The sequence below is a fragment of the Rattus norvegicus genome, chromosome 8, assembly GCF_036323735.1.
Source record: "Rattus norvegicus strain BN/NHsdMcwi chromosome 8, GRCr8, whole genome shotgun sequence".
Taxonomy (NCBI): Eukaryota; Metazoa; Chordata; class Mammalia; order Rodentia; family Muridae; genus Rattus; species Rattus norvegicus.
In genome coordinates, this window is record NC_086026.1 from 127,085,455 (window position 1) to 127,107,413 (window position 21,959).

General features: G+C 44.5%; 1 protein-coding gene across 18 annotated transcripts in view; it reads left to right on the forward strand.

The window, feature by feature from the left end:
- Positions 1 to 375: 375 nt before the first annotated feature.
- Golga4 (golgin A4) overlaps positions 376 to 21,959 on the forward strand; it is a 77,398-nt gene continuing 55,814 nt past the window's right edge. For 8 of the 18 annotated variants that reach the window (XM_063266012.1, XM_063266013.1, XM_063266021.1 and 5 more), the window contains exons 1-3: positions 376 to 699; positions 12,220 to 12,309; positions 19,484 to 19,582. In XM_063266012.1, the coding sequence (XP_063122082.1) occupies positions 628 to 699; positions 12,220 to 12,309; positions 19,484 to 19,582 (261 nt within the window). In that variant the 5' untranslated portion in view covers positions 376 to 627. Of the gene's footprint in view, positions 700 to 872; positions 986 to 12,219; positions 12,310 to 19,483; positions 19,583 to 21,959 lie in introns of all 18 variants that reach the window. The other 10 variants (XM_063266019.1, XM_063266020.1, XM_063266023.1 and 7 more) reach the window with 4 other exon arrangements.

Sequence of the window (21,959 nt, forward strand, 5' to 3'; positions counted from 1 at the left end):
ACCAACCAACCAGCTAGTCAACCAACGAACCAACTAGTCATCCATCCATCCATCCATCCATCCATCCATCCATCCATCCATCCATCCATCCATCCATCCATCCAATCAACCAGACAATCCACTATCCAAAAACCCTTAGAGAGAATTCTAAATTATTGTGCCAAGCGACACTGAATACATACACTCCTGCATTTCTAGCTCTATCCCCTCTCACCCCTGCCTTCCTCACTGTGGTGCTCAGTGGCGCGATGCTCCCTATCTGACTCCACAGCTCCAAGACCTCAGTTAGCGTCAGCGCGGGAGCTACGGTGCACGCGCGTTCACCCACACCACCCATATTGTCCACCGTGGCGTTCCGTAGCAGGCCCTTGGCAAGCTCCACGTCGGCCGCGCAGGCGCCTAGGGCGCGTTCACCTGCTGCCGTTGTCGCCGCCGCCGCCGCCGCTGACGGGGCTGGATGGGGGGCCGAGGCCAGCCAGGGGCACCCAGAAAGAAGAGACGCGGCGGCGGCGACGCCGACACCCGCACGACAAGCGCCCCGAGGTGCCCGCGAGCTCCACAGGAAGGCGGCGAGGCCCGGGCCCGGCCTCCCCGTGGGTAGAGACGCCGCCGACCCCTCGCCGCGCCATGTTCAAGAAGCTGAAGCAGAAGATCAGCGAGGAGCAGCAGCAGCTGCAGCAGGCGCTAGCCCCTGCTCAGGTACGCTGTCCCCCTGCGCCAAGGCTCGGAGGGCGGGGTAAAGTTCGTCCGTGACCTTTGACCTCCGCCCCGGGGCTTTACCCCCAAACCTTAGGCCAGGAAGGTTTTGGACCGTCTAGGTCGTGTAGGAACCCTGACCTGGTTTCTCCCAACCAAACTCCGTCCCTGTGCAGGGCGAAGGGACCCGTCGCGACATTTGACCCCTAAGTTTTCCCCGTAAGAACCGACAGGATCTGAGAAATGAGTGCGATGGGTTCCGGTCCTGCGTGGGATGTTTCTCTTACGGGTAAGGGACCCTGACTCTAGAGTGGTGACGGGGGTGGGGCAGCCCAGGTCCTCTGTGATATTTAACCTCTGACCTCTGTCCGAGGTCCCCCTCCGTGTTCACTGGACATTGCACCCGGAATAGCCAGGTCCCTGTAAGTCTCCTGCTTCCAAACCAAACCCTGATTGAGGCACTGAGTTGAGCCTTCCCGGGCCAGGCTGCTCGCAGGAGCCGAGGGCGGCGGTCCAGCGACCAAGCCTGTCACGAGTTAGTCACTTCGCATAACTTGGGCGATGGCGGACAGGGCGCAGAGGCAGACGCTGAACAGGACGGGCACGGAGCCTGTCGGTAGTAGCCGTGTTCTTGCGTCTTTTCAGGACCGCCATTGCTTTTTAGTATGCTTTTTAGTATGGAGTATGGTTCCGGGTTGGGAAAAGGGGGCGTGTTCGTGTTAGAAACAAACTAATCCTTCCCGGCACTCAGGGTTTCAGCGCTGAGGGTGTGAGTGACAGTAGGGGAGGGCTTCTGTTGAATCTCTCCCCAGTCTTTCTGAGTATCAGTGGATGGAGCACGAACGGCTTTACTTTTATGGTTCCTAGACACCTAGAAAGCCCATGGTTCAAGAAAGGTCGCAGTTTGGGTGCTTAAATATAACGACCCAGCTTTCTGTTTCTAGAAACATATTCTGAGAAGATTTAGGATGCAAAAAGATTTAGTTACGCCGTTCTCTTCACTTTCTCTCTCTCTCTCTCTCTCTCTCTCTCTCTCTCTCTCTCTCTCTCTCTCTCTGTGTGTGTGTGTGTGTGTGTGTGTGTGGCTTTTGTGCGTGTGGTGGCCAGAGGACAACCATAGTGTCATTACTCAGGCATTGCCCTTTTCATTTTACTATTTAAAAAATATTATTATTTATTTATGTGTGTGAGTGTCTTGTCTGTATGTGTGTCTGTATACTGTGTGCATGTTTACTGTCCACAGAGGCCAGAAGAGGGTGTTGGATCCCAGGAACTTGAGTAATACATGGTTGTCAGTCATTATGTGGGTGCTGGGAACTGAACCTTGGTTGGTCCTCTGCAAAAACAAGTGCTCTTAACCTCTGAGCCATCTCTCCAACAGACCCCCTGACCTGGGATTCACCAAATAGGCTGGGCTCTCTGGCCAGCCAGTCCGGGGAATCCACCTGTGCCTCGGAGCACTGGCTTCCCAGAGTGTGCCAGCACACCTGTCGTTTTAACCTGGATTCTGAGATGGAGCTCAGGCAAGCGCGTCTGAACTGCCTTGCTAGCCCTGGTGCTGCTTCCATGGTCACACTCTGGGGCCGATAGAGTTGGCTGCATGCATTCTTCCCAGGCTACTGTGCAGCTGTAAAAATGAACATGGACTTGGACCTCTGCTCACCTTTTCTTTAGTAGTTAATGTAGATTACTTAAACCTCATAACTCCATGAGGTACATGTTATTCCTCCTACAGATGAAGGTGTGTTGAGGGCCCCAAAATAACCTAATTGCTACATAGTATCAGAGCTGCAAACAAGTATTATTTACATAGAATGACAGATGTTACAAGAGACAAGTGCATGTGTGAGTTGTGGCCCAGTGTTTGTGGCAAAAAGAAACGTATTTTAATAAGTGGCATGGCTGACACCTGTAATCTCAGCATTTGGGAAGAATTTCATATTCAAATACAGTCTGAGCAACACATCAAGCCCATGTTCCCCAAAAGCACACCAGGAAAACTGTGTGTGTGTGTGTGTGTGTGTGTGTGTGTGTGTGTGTGTAGTGAAAATACAAGTCTGAAAGAATATACCGTAAGATATCCTATTAATAGGATGAAGTATCGCTAAGATACATAATATACTTTTTCCTATTTAATGTTGAACTTTTCTCTAAAAATGAACTGAAGCTCTTGAGTAGGAAGGGAGTTTTAGAAAGCTTGTTGCAAGTTAAGCTATTGGAGCTCCCAGTTCTTGTAGCTTAATATCCTTAGAGAAGCGAGCATCTGGGTCAGACACAACCCTATAAATAAGACTTAATATCCTATAGGTAAGACTTAATATCCTATAGGTAAGACTTAATATCCTTAGAGAAGTAAGCATCTGGGTCAGACACAACCCTATAGGTAAGACTTAAGTAACCTTCTAAAATAATTATTTTTTTAGTTTTTAGGTAGGGTTTTTCTTTGTAGCCCTGGTCTGGGACTCACTCTGTAAACCAGGGTCTGGCCTCAAATTTAGTGACCCCCCTACCATTGCCACCTGAGTGCTGGGAGTAAATGCCCATGCCATGTCCCTTGAAGGATTTAATGAGATAGGAAAGGTTCTCTGTGCTCACTCTTAGGTTGGCTCCTGCCCCTGCTCTAAGCAGCTCATCAGCACTCAGCTTCTTCTTGTTTTTGGTTACGTTTTGTACTTTGTAAGTTTCTCATTGTGTACTGTTGGTTTTCTCCCTGCTTTTTGAACTACTGTGAGCTTTGAAATAACACACATAAACTTTGTGTGAATTAAAGGTAATTACCTGAGGGGTTCTACAGTGCGTTTTAGTGTAGAAACCTGAGTTTGGGCATTCAGTTTGTTTGGTTCTCTAGAAGCTGTTACGTGCGTGCTTTCTGGTTCTTAGCTTGATTATCTTGGTCTGTGTGTCCAGTGAATTCCTGGCAGATGCTGGTGGTTTCGAGTAAACTTTTCAAATCTTCCATACAGTGGCAATAGTGATAGTGTATAGGGCTAGTCAGCCTCCCTTGTCTGCCTGCACCCTGCCTGCCTTCCTAGGTCAAAATAATTTAACACGATAGCCTCCAATTCCTAGTAATTTCTGTGCATCGATGCTAAGGTTGTTTGAACTTTCTTAGTGGCCACCATTTTTTTAAGTAACTATTTGCTCACCAGATCTGATTATTTGTATGATTATTATTATTATAAGTGGGTAAAGTTAAAGTATTTCAAGTCAAGGATTAACTTACTAAAGGGAACATCTTAGCAGTTAAATTGGCCGTGGTTTAGTACCTGCCTCATGACAAGGCCCCATGTTAAATCCCCAGCACTGTAAACAGACAGACAAACACACACTTCCCCAAACAACAAAACAAGCATTTGCCAAGTATATTTGAGGATCAAGGTTCTATGTCTAGCACTGTATGTATGTGATACATTTTGGGGTGTATGTGCATGTGTGGTGTGGTGGTAGTGGTGGTGTGTGTGTGTGTGTGTGTGTGTGTGTGTGTGTTACATAAGTAAAAACAGTTTTTGGTATGTTTGTTTTCATACTAATTATTACTAAACTCACTTAGGTATTATGAAAATGAAGATACAAAGGAGACTGTTTTGAGTCTACTAACATAAATTACACAAGAGTGGCCAGATTGCTCAGGCTAGAGTGCAGAACTTGGCCCCAGGGACTGGGGCGAACATTACTATTCAGTGGTGTGCGGCATTACGGTGGGAAAATGAAAACTTTGGAAATGAATAGCCTCATAGAGTGTGAATATGTTTTATGTGCTTCCTGACACTGTACCCTTACACAAGTTCAGAACGGTAAATTGTACAGTATGTGTGTCATATCACAATTAAAGCATTAAAAAACACAACATATAAGCCCTGTCTGAAGCCTGCAGAGTTGTTTGTTTGTTTTTTAAGTACAGGCCTGAAATAATAGCTAATGTAGTGGAAATTATAAAAACAAACCATAATGTCCCAGTGAGATGTCCCTCAGGTGGCAGAGGGGTCCCGCCCTGAAGGATGTAACTTTATTGTAAATTTGAGTTTACAGAGTATTTCTGTCTTAAATTATCTTAAATTCCCAAAGAGAGCACAGAGATAGGAAGAGTCTGAGTTTTCCTGATTGTTTATAATCTGTGTTCCTACCAACAAGGATTCAGTGCTTATTGATAATGCTTTATATAGGAATACATTGTTGTATTTTAAGAAAAATAGTCTTTGTTTATGTGATAAAAAAAAAAAAAAGAGTCCTCCATGCAGCAGAGAGGAGAGGGGACAGATAATTCCATATACTACCTCCTTAGCCTGAGAAGTGCCCTGTGGTTCTGAACCTTTCTAATGCTGCACCCCTTTAATATAGTTCCTTATTTTGTGGTGACCCCCAACCATAAAATTATTTTCGTTGCTACTTGATAACTTGAATTTTGCTATTGTTGTGAATTTGTTGCTACTTAAATAACTTTAGTTTTGCCATTGTCATGAGTTACGTTATAAATGGATATTTACATTATGTTTTCTGATGGTCTTAGATGACTTCCATGAAAGGGTTGTTTGCCCTCCAAAGGGGTTCTACAAGTTGAGAACCACCTCCCTAGACTTAGGGACCTTGACTCAGACCAAACCAGGATTTGTGGATTTGACCCTTGGAAAGACTCTCAGGACCAGCTAGCCAGGAACAGAGTTGTAGATTTTATCTATGATACAGGCTTAAGTACAAGGCTTAAGAAAAAGAGGCTGTCGGAGAAGTAAGATGTACCCAGGTGTGGATATGGGCTCCTCAGGGGAGGCTGAGTGCCTGTCCACAGAGCCGTGTGTGCTGTTTCAGTGGCTCTTAGTCACATCTGAAAAGATTGCTGATCCCTTTATTTTTCTCTCTTGTTTTGGTCGGTGAGATAAGGACGTGGCTCTGGAGATGTGGTGGATGGAATTATAATCTGATCAGTGGATGCAGGAGCCGCAGGAGTGCAGAGTTAGTTTAGTATGTGTGCCTCCCTGTATGTGGGTTTCTGGTGAGATTCCTAGAGGCTGAGGTTTCTGGGGCAGAACCCTCTTTAGCTTTTTAGGCCTCAAGACCCCCACCCCAGAACTAACCCTGGGGATACACATCTAGAATCTCCAACGTGGGAGGCTGAGGCAGGAGGACCAAGAGTTTGAGGTCAGTCTGGGTTACATAGGGAGTGACCCTGACTCAGAAAGGAAAGAATAGAAGAAAATAAGCCATGTGGACATTTTGATTACTGGATGTTTCTGGGTCTTTCATGCCTCACTTTTTGGTGGTTCATTTCTGTTAATAAAATCCTGGAGATTGATTTCTCTAGGTGGCTGATACTTGTTAGTCCCGTGTAGAGAGCTAGAATCTGTGTGTCTGTTAGGGACGAACAGGGACTAGTTCATCTAAATTTCTTCACTGACAGACAAAACAGATGCTCTTGGAAAGATGACAGTACAATAAAAGTGTCATCTAAAAATATTCTAAGTGTGTGTCACAGACCATTCAGTCCAGGTCCTTGGTGCTAGGCACTGTGCCCTACTGCTGAGCTGTGCCCTGAGATGTGAAGGAAACTGACCTTGGAGCTGAGCTGGAGTGTGCTACCACAGAGATTCTCACGGGAAACTGGGCCACATTGTTTTCCTTTGTCAGCAGCTCAGACCAGTGATGCTAGAGGGTGACTCTTCATGCTGCATTTCTGGAGTTGTGCCTGCTCTGGGTCTGCTGACCTGAGACACCCATTTGTTGTGGAAATCCACAATCTCCCGAAGGAGCGAAGGAGTGAGGTGCCACAATCTTCCACTGTAGTACTCTAGGCCCTCCCTTCCCTCCAGACTTTTCCTCAGGGAGTGAGCAGAAGCTTCTACTTTACACTTTGTAGCACCTTGTCTAAGTACTTTGGCCTTATCCCCATCTTACTTTGTTAGTGTTACCCTGTCTGAAGCCTCATTGTTCCAGAAAAGACGCCTAATGTCCTTGCACTGACTGGATAGAGACAGACAAGAGAGCTAAGGAAGGCATGTGAATAACTCATGCTGTTTTTGATCTTGCCTCTTTGTTTTTATAGCTGGCATATACCTTTTTGTTGTAAATCCTGAGGCTTTCTAAGATCCTGGGATGAGCATTACTTTGTTTCCATGGCAGCATTATCTTGTGTGGATCCTGGGGCGTGTGGTACCTCAGCTGTGCTGGGTTGTGGTGCCTTTTCTTCTTCTCCATCTCCAGTCTTCTGAAAACTGTTCGAGACTTACACTCTGAAGAGGATGCCATCCGTAGCTCGCTCATAGGCCATATTTAACTGGAAGTTGCTTTAAGTTACTTTTGGATGACTGAATTTCACATATTAGAAGACCCTTTTAGGTGGTGAAGTATTTATACCATAAGAGTGATGGTTCATTTCTGGAACGACCATGGTAGAATGCAAAATGACAAAGATGTTCAATTAAGGGCATGCTGAGAAGCTCCCATTGGTGACTGAAGTGTAGCTGTTGTGTGAAAACTGAGGCCATGGTAGGTGCTCTTCTTCACCTGGAATGTCAAATTGATGTGCAGTGATTAGAGCAGTGTTATAGTGAGGAAGGTCCAATGGCCTGACGCTGGCCTAGGTGTGTGGGAGGAGTGATGAGCAGGTGTGCTCTATGCTGGTGCAAGCCGAAAGCCACACCTGCTTCTTACAGTGCATCTGCTCGGGCAAAACTTGAGAGGCAGGAGCTAAACCGAAAGGCTCAGGAGCATCCTGCTAGTGAGTCAGCCCACAGCTGTGTAAATTGCTCATGAGGAAACATCGACCCCCCATTTTGAGAGTTCTCGTATTTGCCTACAGCCCAATAGTCAGAGCAGTCTGGCTCTAGTAGCAGGCTGCAGTGGACGAGAGGACTTCTGTAGTGAGTAGCTAACCAAACACACTGCGAGCTTCCTTCCTTTCTTCCTACAAAGCTGGGGCTAGTCCATTCCAGAAAATTACTAATTCACAGTAACTAAACTTCTCGATACCTAAAGAGACTTGAAAGTGCAGAACTGTACCTGCATTTCTAACAATTTATTCTGGAGTGTGTGTGACCCTTCCAGGTGATGCAGCCCATAGTACAGTTAATTTAAATATAGCACATCCTACTAATAGGAATATTCAAATTTTGTGGTTTTGCTATTTTTAAATCATGTTCAACCTGGGATTGATGCTTTTTTAAAAAAAATTATTTATTTAATGTATGAGTGCTCTATCTGCAAGTACACCTGCATGCCAGCAGAGGGCATCAGATCCCACTACAGATGATTGTGAGCGGGGCTTGCTGGGATTTGAACTCAGGACCCCTGGAAGAGCAGTCAGTGCTTTTAACGGCTGAGCCATCTCTCCACCCTGGATTAATGTTTTTAATTGCTATTTTTAACCATCATTACAAATATGAAGTACATGGGAGTATGTAGATTTGAGAGTTGGTTACCAGGTCGAGGAGCTTTGTGGTTCGGAGATAACATGGCGCAGTCGAAGTACTCCAGGTGGCTTGTGAGTTATACCTGGGAGTCTCCTCTTGTGTTGAATGAGAATACAGGTTAGAAGACAGATCATTAGAGGAGGGGCTCCAGGATCCACTCCTCAGTGAGCAGCTATTGGCAGTTGATAGCTGGGGGCGGGGAAGGTCTGTGAAGTTGTTATGGTAGGCTTCTTACACTGCACTGGATCCCTCACACAGATGGGCAGCACTGGTTGAGCTTAGAAGGGGGTATGCGGGAGTGGGAGGGGAAAATGGGTAGTGAGTACGATCGTGTGTGTGTGTGTGTGTGTGTGTGTGTGTGTGTGTGTGTGAAGAATAAAAGAAAAGACAAAGGGAATATCTCAGAGTTTCCATCTGTAAAGACTGGATGTGTAGCTCTGCAGTGGGGTGATTGGCTACATGTTGAACACCTGGGTTTGAGGCCTGGCCTCTATACCCTACACTAATTATAACAAAAGTTGGTAAAAAGCTTTGTTTTAGGGGTGTCTCTAAGAATTAAGTAGAAGTATAGTGCCATTATTATTATTACTGTGAGTCCCAGAGAAATTTGAGAGCTAGTCATCTAGAGTGAAGTGGTAAGGTACACAGGGAATTAGGAGGTCTGTGTGTTAACCTACTTCTCGAAATGTCTAACCTGGGCAAGCCATGTAAACATTCTGAGCATCTAATCTGATCAGGAAATTGGGTGTGATAGTGTGTGCTCTTTGTACCTTTCAAATTGGTTGTGAAGACCAAAGTGAGAACCTAGGAGAAGCCATTCGTAGTTGTCAACAATGTTTTTACTCAGCAGGGCCTGCAAGGCGCTGCACTGGTTGTTACATTTACCGTGCATGGCTGAGACGGGTGCTTCTAGGGTTAGGATGGTGTTCACAAGGTGCTTTTCGTGCCTGTGGGGAAATAGTTATGAGGAGGCTTAGAGCAACACCTGAGGAGCCTCTGATGGTAGTGAGAAGGAAAGGACAGGGACAGGTACTCAAAGCTTCATTCCCAAGGCCCCTGCTCATTTTCATGCGCTGAAAAGAAGTGGCCAAAGCTTTAGTGCTTCTTAGCCCAGTGACTGCACACTTGTGTTGGTCAGAACCAGATCTGGTATAAGGCTGTCACGGTGTTGTCCAGGTTGTTTTCTCTCCTTCCTCCATGCCCAGGTGGCTGTGGTAGAGTTCAGTCAGTGCTTGGGGGTCTTGACCTCTGTGTGGGCATGGCAGAGGTGGCTTTCAGCTCCTGGAGACTGCCAGCAGCAGTTCTTGCTGTGTGTACCTGTAGGCATTTTGTTTTTGCTCAGCATAGCAAGAGCACAGGTCTCCAGCCTCGGCCTCTGTCCTATAGACCCAGATTTGAAGGGCCTCTGCAAGCAGTTAAACTGGGTAATTTTTTAAATTTTATTTTAGAGTAAACTCATTTTCAGCTAAAAATAGCATGCTTTCAGAATGTCCCTTCCCGTCTGTGGTAATACAGTTGTGAGAGTGATACGTTATCCACAGGGCAAGGGTTGTGTGGACCTCCCGCACTAGACTGGTTTTCCTTATGTGAAGTTGAGGCCTCTGGTTAGCTGATGATAAGTGGGCAGGCAGTTGAGACAGGAGTGTGAGCCTGGAGAGCAGCACCAGCTTTCTTAGGAGTAGCTTGCACCCCACCTCCAACCCTCATGGTATCCAGGGCCTTGCCTGTGTTAGGCAAGTGCTCTACCACTGAGCTCTGTCTCCAGCCCTTTAAATTCATGTCTCTAAGTGAGGGAGCACATGAAAGATCCAGGCCCCAAGAGACTCCTGCTTCTCTTGGGATCTCCTGTAGCTTCAGAGAGTGATCGTCGGCCAGGTGCTGCCCTCTTCTGGGCACAGGGCGATTTAGTGCTCATTCTTCCTCTGTACACACATTTAACAATTTACATCCCTTTGGTTTATGTTCATCCACGTGGATGAGGCCTTCTGATTAGACTCACTGGAGGCCGAGATGTAAGGCCCGTTTTAAAATTCACATTGAGATATACTTTCAAGTGAATAAAGGTCTCTCTTGGCATCTGATCCTCTCTTGGCATTTGGGAATTTGGAGAGCTGAATTAAAACCAAAAGGTTTCTTGGACATTATAGAATCACAGCACAGGGAATTTGTTGTTCAAGAGGCATTTCCTCTAGGCAGTAGTAGTTTCTAATTGCTTTTCTAACATTTTATCACCTCAGTTCAGCAAGGAGCTCTTTCCTTCCTAGTGGCAGCCTCTGTAGTATCTCAGTCTTTGCAGCCAGCCTGTTTGAAATTGGCCCTAGGTGTAAGAAGAGTACAGATGTAAACCGTGGTGCCCCACGTCTCACGTGAGTGCCGAGCATCCGGACTCCATGCTTGTAAAGCAGGCCCCTGGCCCAGCTCTTCAGTCCTCACCTTGGATGAAAGCAGTCTGGGGCGTGAACGGGGTTTAGTGGCTACCTTTTTCAAAACACACACAGGCGCCGTTATGTGCATTCTAGATGTTTAAGCCATTGATAAAGATTTGTGTCAGACTCACCTATTTACCTGTTTAAAAATTGTATGTCCTAGTTAATGTTGTTTTGTCTTGAACGGTTGAGAATCTGATCTCTTAAGGTGACTTGCACATAGCTGATTTTAGTGGATTGTATGCTGGTTTTCTGGTCATTTTTAGAAGGGACATGTGTTAGAATTCAGTTTAGGCAAGAGGAAGAGGAATTGATTATAAATACTTGGTAGTGACAGTTTCTCCAGGGCTCTGTAGCATGGACCAGTTGCTGCGTCCTGGACTCTTGACAAAGATGTTGCAAATACTCAGACCTACCACCAGCACGGCCCTCCCACTGCACTGCACTCCCTTGCCTGGCAAGGTCTGTCTCTATGCTTCCTGAAGGATGACCTTAGACTCTCCACGTCTGTTTTCTTACTTGTGACTCAGCCTCACGAGGGTGTGACTGATGATAGAGCTCAAGTTCCCTGTTGCAGATAAAGGCAGGACTGAGCTAGTGAGTCTCTAGGGCTTTCTTTCTTAGAGCTGTTTATTGAGGAAAATGATTAGTCGTGGTTATATAGTTGTGTCCTTCTTGTCATTTAAATTCACCCTCAGTTCTGCTGTCAACATAAGCATTACTCCTGCTCAGAGATGAGCATTCCTCTTTTCCAGAGTGGATGGCCAACGTTCCCACACTGTTCCCTCAACATGTGCTCTGATGTGAAGTGTAGCTTGCATGCTTGTTTTCTCTGTTTGTATAGCATGTGTGTGTGCGTACGTGTGTGTGTGTGTGTGTGTGTGTGTGTGTCCACCCTGACTGTGGCAGTGTGTCCACACATAGGTTAGAGTTCCGTTTGCCCACTTGTTCTCGCATGTGGATGACAGGTACTTATTAAATGTTTTTTTTTTTTCTGTAAGGCTGTGTATATGTGAAAGTGTAGGGAAACAAGCACGTGGTGAGTAGGTCAGAGCTCTGTGTTATGAGTACAGAGGGTCTTGATGCTTTGGTTCACACTTCCAGGCCTGCTCTGAGCTCACAGTGGAGTAGACCTCAGACATCAGGCTTATGTGTGTCTTAGTGTTGTCTGTGTTGTTTCTGGTAACCTGGCTGTTAGCATCTCGGGAACCAGCTGTGCTGTGTAAGTAGGTTCAGAGAAAGGCTTCTGACTAGAGAGATGGGCCCTGCTATTTAACTGTAAAGTTCATAGTATCGAATGTTTCAGGAACTTTAAAGTTGAAATTGATAACTTTCTTGTTTCTAATGAACTTAATATGTTTGAATCATTTTGTTTTATAGAAAAGTGGCAAAGATAGTAGAGTTTTCACATTCTCTTCCCTGGGCTTCAGTTACCCCAGTACTATCATCCTATACATAATGACACCCTTATCTTACATTCTGCTAAAACATTCTGCTAAAATGAACGGTCCACTCAAAGACCTAGGGACTAGTAACTAAGTCTTGTTGATTCTGTTGTAGTTATTCCTTCCTGATTTTTTAAAATCTGTCCCTTCTCTGTTTTGAGTTTCTGGGAATGGAATGAGAAAAGAACCACTCAGGGTGTAGTGTGCTAGTCACTGCTGTCTTCTAATTTGTACAATCGTTTTTAAATGTAGGCTTCCTCCAGCTCTTCAACACCAACAAGGACTAGAAGCAGGACATCTTCATTTACAGACCAGCTTGATGACGCAACACCCAACAGAGAGGTTAGTGCAGCGCTTTGATGTCGTCTCTCAGGAGCTGAGCTGTGCTGGTTATGGTGACGTCCAGGGAACAGTGGTGACGAGTCAGTTACTCCATTTCTGTTTATTAATAATTCAACTGGTATTTTTCTTTTTTTTTAAACAAAAATGGCAGTTAGCTGTTGTGAACGTTTCTTGGAGAAAGTTAAAGTGGATAGGTGTGAATGCAGTAGTGTTCTGTTCAGTATAATAATGCAGTAACGTTCTGTTCAGTATAATAATGTAGTAACGTTCTGTTTAGTATAATAATGCAGTAACGTTCTGTTCAGTATAATAATGCAGTAACGTTCTGTTGTTCAGTATAATAATGCAGTAGTGTTCTGTTCAGTATAATAATGCAGTAGTGTTCTGTTCAGTATAATAATGCAGTAACGTTCTGTTCAGTATAATAATGCAGTAGTGTTCTGTTCAGTATAATAATGCAGTAACGTTCTGTTTAGTATAATAATGCAGTAACGTTCTGTTCAGTATAATAATGCAGTAACGTTCTGTTCAGTATAATAATGCAGTAACGTTCTGTTTAGTATAATAATGCAGTAACGTTCTGTTCAGTATAATAATGCAGTAACGTTCTGTTGTTCAGTATAATAATGCAGTAGTGTTCTGTTCAGTATAATAGTTCAGTAATGTTCTGTTCAGTATAGCATATATTGGGAAAGACCCTACATTTTTAAGCTGGTGGTTAGAAATTTAAAAAATAGCAACAAATTACATGTAACAATTGGTGTGAAAAATTCATCTTTTTTGTATTTTTTTCTGTGATATACAGTATAAATATAGGAGGTATGAAGGGGACTGAAGAGATTGCTCAGCCCAGAGCATTCGCTGCTTTTGCACAGGACCTAAGTTTGGTGTAGGCTTAATTTTTTCAAAACCTACTGTAATTTAGGGTTCTTAAACACTTCAACTCCCTTCTAGCCCACCAACCAGAAAGAAGGTTAATAGAAAAGGGTGATTGTAGAACTGTTTAGAAGTAGTTCCTCGTGGCAAGTCTACTCTTTGTTATCAGGATAGCAGCAGTCCAGAGTCCTAGTAAACACCAAACACAAGTCAGTAGCGGTGGCTCTGCTGGATCCAACAGAAACAGCAAGGCTCTGCCAAGTCCGCACAAGGCAGTGAAAATGGCCAGCCAGAATCAGCCGGAATACCACGAGAAGTTCTGTAGTGTGTTTTTTTCTATGAAGTGAAGACTAACAAAGAAGTGAGACCAGGGAAGACAGCAAAGACCAGCAAAGACCAGCAAAGACCAGTGAAGATCAGCAAAGACCAGTGAAGACCAGCAAAGACCAGTGAAGACCAGCGAAGACAGCAAAGACCAGCGAAGACCGGCAAAGACCAGTGAAGATCAGCAAAGACCAGCAAAGACCAGTGAAGACCAGCGAAGACCAGCGAAGACAGCAAAGACCAGTGAAGACCAGCAAAGATCAGTGAAGATCAGCGAAGATCAGTGAAGATCAGCGAAGACCAGCAAAGACCAGCGAAGACCAGCAAAGACCAGCGAAGACCAGCGAAGACCAGCGAAGAAGCAGCAATGCAAGAGCATCCCCTCTCTGTCTGTGGGGTTCTGTTTATATTCTTTTTAAACATCACAGGTCCTCTCACAATACAGCATCCAGAAAAACATCATGTGTCATGACTGAGTTGTTAAGGAAACCAAACATTTCCACTTCAGTTTGGTTCCTAGCACCCCCATGGGGACACATACTGTCATCACTCCAGTTTCAGGGGTTCTGACTCTCCAGGAGGCACTACCAGAGAGTGATGGCTCTGCTGCGTCTGTAGTTACAGCCATTTTACATTTATGGTTTATATTTGTGTGCCACATGTGTGCCTCGTACCCATGGAGGCCAAAAGAAGGTATCAGGTCTCCTGGAACTGGAGTTAAAGATGATTGTGAGCCCACCATATGGGTGCCAGGAATTGAACTTGGGTCCTCTGGAAGAACAGCCTATGCTCTTAGCCTCTGAGACATCTCTCGCTATTTCCCTCTACCCCTCTCCTGACCCTACTTATTTATTTTTAGTGTCTGCTCGCATGTACGTAAGTGTATTGTGTGTGGAAATTGAGTTTGCTTATCTGTTGGGATGGTTGTCTCTTGTGAGCAGCTTTCTCTTGAGGGCTCAGTGCCCAGCAGCACTTCAAAAGGAGAGAAGGGTTTGTTGTTATAGCAACAACTTGGAAGCAAAACAGATATGGAAATAGAAAATCAACTAAAGACACCTACTATACCCTTTGAACCCAGGATTTCTGAGACCATCCAGGACATCAGGGAGACCCTACCTCAAAAACAAACGGAAACAAATAAATTGAAGCATTTCTTTCTCTAAAGAGCAGGAGAGGCAAGTGTGCTATTTCTTTTTGACTCTTTGCAGTGGGTGCTGGGCAGGACACATAACAAAGGTGTAGGCTAAAAGAGCATAAAATCATGTCCTCTGCAGACGACTTACATATAGAAAATTGCAAGAATTCCAGTAAAAAATCTCATTCAGTCTATGCATGTCTGTCTGCCCGGAGTTTGTGTCCTCTCAGGCCCTTGTGCTCCGAGTAAGAACAACGCCTTCAGTTGGCCCTTCGGCCGTCAGTGTCTGCGTGAGGTGAGAGGGCTCACCGGAGGTGAGAGGGCTCACCGGCGTCTGAGGCCCTGAACTTTAGCAGGGCTCTCCCACTATTCTGTGTGAGAGGTGACAGTCAGACTTGTGAATAAAAATGAAAAATGGAAAAAGACTATGAATTAAAAGAAATTTAAATTTTTCTTGGACTTAGCGATGAGTTCTCAGGGAATTTCAGAGAAGCAGTTGGTCATATTGCCTGCTGTGCCAAGCCTTCGCCTGGATGACTTGTGATTCCATCCTCCTTTCTTCTGTGCCAGACACACACACAGAAGTGAAGACTTCTCTCTCTTGTCATTGAGGGCTGTGTCTGGGTTCACAGACATGGAAACACTATAGGCCAAGAGGGGCTGAAGTCATCTCTGAGAGGCTTGAGGTTGAGATCAGAGGCAGCTGTTTACAAGCGTAGCTCTGTGGGAATGGAAACCTCTCAGTGCAGTTCTGTCAGCTCCCGGGGGAGAATCCGTGCTGGCACCGCACAGCCTGGAGCTGGGTGAGGTGTTTCCTCAAGTCTCCGAGGCTGACTGAGAGAGGACATGAAGACGTTCTGCATCGGTGAGTTGGAGTGCGCAGCGAGCGGCAGCTGCAGCTCAGGTGGTTCTCCCGGCTGCAGGAGTTCGCAGGAGTTCGTCTCAGTTCACCACTATCAGGGTTCTCCACGGCTTGTCACGGAAGCTTCTGTCCTTGGGGAGGCCTCATGATGAAGGACTAAGTCTCACTCTGTTGGGCGTGGTGGCTGAGTTTGCAGTGATCATTCTCTTGTCATGGATCTGACCTAAGCTGGAGCCTTGGTGATCAGATTAGCTGGGTGACGTGGGAGGTCACAGAGGGAATGACCGTGACATGATGACTTTTCTCAAAATGAGCCTGTATAGGAAGGAGCGCTTCTTGGCCTTCTAAGCTGCAGCCCTTTGGTCCAGTCCTCATGTGTGGTGACCGAAACCATAAAATTATTTGTTTTGCTACTTTATAACTAATTTTGCTACTGTTAGGAATTGCAATGTAAATCTATGATTTCCAGTGGTGTTAGGCCACCCTTGCAAAAAGGTCTCTCGACAGCCCAAAGAAGTTGTAACCCACAGGTTGAGAACTACCACTGTAAAGAAAATTCTAAAACACCAAGAAGCTAGCCAACAGATTAGACACTAAGGTATGAGTTTATTCTAGATGAACTTAAAACAGCAGAGTGGTCTAGAATATTAGAATGAGACAAGTGAAGAAATCATTTTCGTAAAGTTAATGGAATATTGTGAGAAAAAACTTAGCCCAAACAAAATACTAAGTAGTAATGAAAAAGAACTAATTAGAAATTCTAAGGAAAAATGAGTGACTTCAGAAAACATATTGCCTATCCCACCACAGACAGACATAGATGTGGGAGGGACGGCTGCATGAGACATGCGGGGTAGGCGGGAATCCTTCAAGGTCAGCCAGGGGTTCAGATGGTGACGGGTGCAGGGCACACAGCTCTGTGCAGTGTTAGGGCAGTGATGGCTTCACTGTGGACCACACAGAAGAGGTGAACTAGGTTTAGGTATTTTAGATGAAAAGTTGAGCAAATTTAGAGAAATTGAGGTGCTGGAGTAATTTTGAGAATTGGTGAAGAGCTGTTTGCTTTCGGCTTGTTTGGTGTTGGGATGGGACCAGTAGACTTGCACTTGCCGTGCAGTCCCTACCACTGAGCTGTATGGACAGCCAAGAGCCGGTGCTGGTGAGATCCACAGACATAAAGAAGCACACAAGGACAGGGTAGGAGAACGGCGGCTTGGGCTCTGAGGAGCGGGCCTGGATCTGACCTTAGATTGCTTTGCTTTGGGGAGTAAGAGGCTCGGATCTGTCTATACCACTCATTTTTGTTTAGACATGTTTTGGAATGTTGGTCATCATTTCTTTTTGATGGGCATCAAACTTGGGGAGTAGTCTTTTAAAGTTTCACATATGCTTCCTTTTAACTTGCTTTTTTCCCCAACTTTTATGGGTAAGAGCGTTTTGTTTAAAAAAAAAATTAACTTCAGAAGCCTAAGAGATCTGAATCTGTACAGCATTCAATTTAAAGTAACATGTATTCAAAGAATGGCCTTTCTCAGTACCCCAGAGTCAGATTTTTCAGTAAATTTTGGATGGGATTCTGGGAGCTAGTCAGGCATTTAGCATAGTTTAATATATCATTGATAATAATGTTTAGAATTTAGTATACTAAGTTCTTGGAGTCTATCCTAGGAGTACTAATCAATATTGCAAAAAAAAAAAAAAAAGAGCTTTAGCAAGTCTGTATTTAGGGCTTAGGAGATGGCTTAGTTGGTAAAATGCTGTTGTAGAAACATGAAGACTTAAGTTTGGGTGCCCAGAACCCATGTAAAAAGACCAGGTGTGGTGGCGTTCACTGTAGTCCTCCACCAGTCCTCCACCGGGAGCAGGGACTGAAGAGTTTCAGTTTCAGTGAGAGACCCTGTCTCAAGACAGTAAGACAGAGCAGTAAAGGCAGACGCTGAGCACAGAGCTCTGGTCCTTCCATTTGTCCTCATGCTCACATGCTTACGGCTTATGTACACAAATGTACTACACATTGTTTTAAAGCTTTTAAAAAGTTTAATTTAATTTTGTCATAGTCTGGCATAATTAAACCTAACTAATCCAGTAAAGGGCAGCAAGAGACAAGAGAGTCAATGGTTCAAAGCCATCCCTGGCTACAAAGCAAGCTTGCGGCCAGCCCGAGCTACTTGAGAGCCTATATTACAACAGCAACCAGTCCAAATAACCTGAAAGTTTGTCTGTCTGTAATTGTGATGGTCTCTAATGGGTGAAGAACTAGTGAATGTTTTAGTCAGTATCTGTAGCGTTAGAGTCCTGAGGGGACATGTGCACATTTTAAAACTTTTGCACATACTTATTTTCAGACATGCCCTTTACAGGATATATAATTTTTGTATATTATGCATTGTGTTATATAGTCTATTGTAAACCATAGAGTATGTTATACTTTGTTATATATTTTCTTAAAAACAACTGTAATCAATATTTCACTGGATTAATTTTTTAGCATTTCATTTTGTAATAATTATATATGCATAAGAGATTATGAAAAAACTTGGGGGCAGCTTATATACTCTCTCTCCAGTTTCTTCAAATAGTAGCATCCTGTATTCTGTGATGTTCAAAAAGGCAGTTACCATTGAGAACTTGTGACAGGCACAGAGCTCCTATTTAGGTCTCACCTGTCTTACTTGGACTGATCTTGTGTGCTTGCATATGTGTTAGTAATCTGTGCAGTTTTACACATGAATAGACATGCAGTCTCTATTCTCAGAGGGCCTGGGGTGGAACGTTAGTGGGCATAGCACTTGCTGTGCAAGTGTGAGGGCTGTAGTTAGGGTCCCCAGAAATCACACAAAGCCAGGCGAGTGTGGTGGTGGCTGCCTGTGGTAATCTGGCTAGCTGCTGATTAGCTGGAACTAGCAATCTCCAAGCTCTGAGAGAGATCTGCCTACTTCAGCAGATAACATGGAGAGCAGCGATCAAGAAAGACAGCTGATGTTAACATCACATGCAAAGCAATCATTTAAAATACAATTTGGGGTATATCTAATCTATGCTTGCTGCTGTTTTGATGTAACAGGTCCTGAAAGGAAAAGCACAAAAAGCACAAAAGAATATGTATCAAAAGAACTAGTCTTATAGATTTATTTCAGAAGTTTCTTATATATGTACTTTTGATAAAAGTGATTTTGCATATGTGTTAATAAAGTTTTTTATATGTGTTTTGTCATTCCTGTATACTTCAGTGCTGCCTTTTTAAATATCTGAAGAACCTATCTTAGTGTTTATAAAAGTTATGCTGAGGGCTTGTGTCTTTGACATTTATCCTGAAGCTACTTTACCAAGGTTTGATTGACGTAGAGGCTATCTGTATTTGGTGTTTATAGTGACTTGAGGATGAACGTGTGAAGCTGGCAATGTTGGCTACAGTTATACCCCATGCCCATCACCTCCTGAGACTTCCTCCTGCCATAACTTTGCTGTTGCTGCTGCTGAGGAGGACAGCAGTATCTAGGAAAGAGCAAAGCTGTAGCCTCGTAGAACAGTTGGCGTGTGCAGTATTGTTGTTGGCTGTGGCCATTGCTCTCTGTAGATCTTCAGAGCTTCCTCATCGCGCACTCCACTGACCTCGGCACTATGCGCATTGCTTACGTAAGAACGGAGCTTTATAAAGGCGTCCGTATCCCGCGACGCCTGCTTACGTAAGAACGGAGCTTTATCAAGGCATCCGTATACCGTGACGCCTGCTGTAGGTGTCGTAGGTTTATCAGTTAGCAGGCGGCTTCCGGGTTGGCCTTTGAGGTTCTCCGCTCACTAGTTCATCCCATTCCGGCCCATCCTAGCAGCTTACAGGTCTCGGGGGTGGGCGGGCGGCCATCGCGGCAGTGGCTGTACTTACTGAGTGTCGGGTTGTGCTTTGAGACCATGCTGTGATTTGTACTTCATCACTTGTTTTGTTTTTGTACCTCTGCTTGTTACCCTGACTGGGACAGCTACTAGCCGGGATGGTAGCCGAGCCTGCCTTTCTCTCTGAATACACTATCTTTGCTTTGGATCCCTCCAAACAGCCCAAAACACAGACTGGCAGTGTGGTGAGTCCTTCCACTGCTTTCTGCATTCCCGTGTGGGGAATCGCCACGTTTGGGCAGCTGTAGCACCGAGTCTCCTGGGGCTTGTCACTCACGTGCCCTCCGAGTGTCTTCAGTGTTGTGTTGCTAACCCTGCTCTAAAACCTCAGAGAACAAGTGGCTGAGTTTGGTGTCCAGCTGCTTCCTGGTAACTAACAGCATCCACTAATGTAATGTGGGCCTCCTTCACCGGTTAGAACTAGAGCTGATGTTTTGGAAATGCTTGCTCATACTGGAAACCCAGTATACGTGGTTAGAAATCTGTTTACCGTTGGGAGGAAGCCAAGAATGTTTGAGTACAACTGACTTATTTTAAGGAAAATAATGTGTTGTGAAGTAAAAAAAGTCACCAACATTGCATAGGGAGGAGGATTCGATCTACTACAGCACGTTCGTTTCCTTATTTGGAAACTACATAGGGAAGAAGCAAGCACAAAGGACATTGTATTTTAATCATTAGGTTTTTAAGAATGAAAGGAAACAGTTGTCTCTTTTTAATGAATGAATTCACTTAATTTTAACTTTAGATATGTTTTATTTTGGAAAAGGAGACTTTTTTTTTTTAAATCTGGAGTATCTGGTAAACTGATGATTTAATAAACTAAATATAGCAGGATTCACTTACTAAGGGTAGCTTCTGATGTTCCCCTGGAGGATGGCTGAGCTGGGTTCTCGGGTTTCCTAAGTGTTGAGAGTTGGTTTAACTTGCTAGCTAGGGGTAGAAGCAGAACACCTCTGTTCTCCAACCTGGTGCATGGTGAGGGCTTGGTGCACACAGCTGGAGCCAGCGGTGTTCTTTAGGTCCAGTCTAAACCTGGGTCTAGAGGAAAAGCAGCTCAGCATGAAGATGGGTCTGAAATGACAGTTGGAAAGCTCTTTTCTCTCTGGCTCAGTAGTCTCAACCACACAGATTCACAAGTTTACTTGAAAGACAGAAAGGAAAGCAAGAGAAAGACAGACTCTGTATTGCATGTAGGAGTAATATAAACTTAAAAGGCACACTTGTTCTGAGTACAGTATACAAAATAATTTGTTTTCAATTCCTATTCTATTGTAAAAAAATGCTGCAAGATAAAAAGGAGTACTTTAAATTATTTAGAATAAACTTCAGAAGACTAGAAAAACTAATCAAATAAATTTTATATGTTTATGATTAACAATTTACATCTCTCCATGAGACAAAGGGAAACTATAGAATAGTTACTTGGTATAATAGTTAGTAGGTATAAGAATTTAGTAGGGTTAATTACGAGTTCACCAAGAGCTGAGTTCTCCTTAATTTATTTTTTAAAGGTTTGAATTTGTTCCTGGGGGCAGGCAGGATCTATTATTAGCTCTGGCTGCCTCGTAACTGGCAGTGTAGACCATGTTGGCCTCGAACTTACAGATCCCCCTTCTTCGAGTGCCGGGGCTACAAGCACCTGCTGGGACTTAATTTAGTTTTTAAAACATATTTCTCTCTTTACTTAAAGCAACAACAACAACAACAGCAACAACAACAAGCAACTGTATCCTTAGTGCCCAGGAGCCAAAAAATGGTTATAGAAAGATCGAAAACAGGTATAATGGAGCAGATTGCAGAAAAATGAAAAAATATAATTGAAGACAAGTTTGGCAGAGAAGTCAGGCTGCAGAGCAGCTAGTCGGCCGAGCAGGTTTCTGTTGTCTGAGAATTCCAGCCAGAGTCAGTATTGGAGTGGAGTGAGCTCTTCCCACCTCTCTGGGAGGCTGGCCCTGACAGCCAGCTCTCATGCTGAAGGAGTGTTGAACCAGCACCTGTTGAATGCTTACTGCTCAGGCACAGGGCACAGGACATCGTGTCCTGCCCTCTGAGAGCTGCTGGTTTAGCGTAGAGACATAGATGTCCACGTGTACACACAGCACAGAGGCATCTTAAGTGTTGCAGAAGAAAATATGCGGTATAGAGGGTGTTGGTTCCGCAAGCGAGCCAGATGGGGCTTCCCAAGCAACGGTGAAAGCTGAACACAGAACCCGGCAGGAAGGGGGCTCTGTAGATAGTGGCAAACATTCCAGGCTCTGCTGACTCAAGTTCACACTATGTATGTGTTGGGCTAGTTCGTTAGCTGAACTGTCCTTACTTGGCTGTGTAATGCAGTATTTACATGTAACAACATTCAAAGCTGGGATGGTTATGCGTGCCTGTAATCTCAGCACTCAGGAAGTGAAGGAGGGAAGAATAGGGGTTCAAGGCCAGCCTCAGCAATTTAGTAAATTTAGCACCAATTTGGACTTTGTAAGACTCCATCTCAAAACAAACAAGGAGACAAGAAGTCCAAAGAAAAGAAGGTTTTAAGAATTATGTGCTGTGAGCTGGATTGGT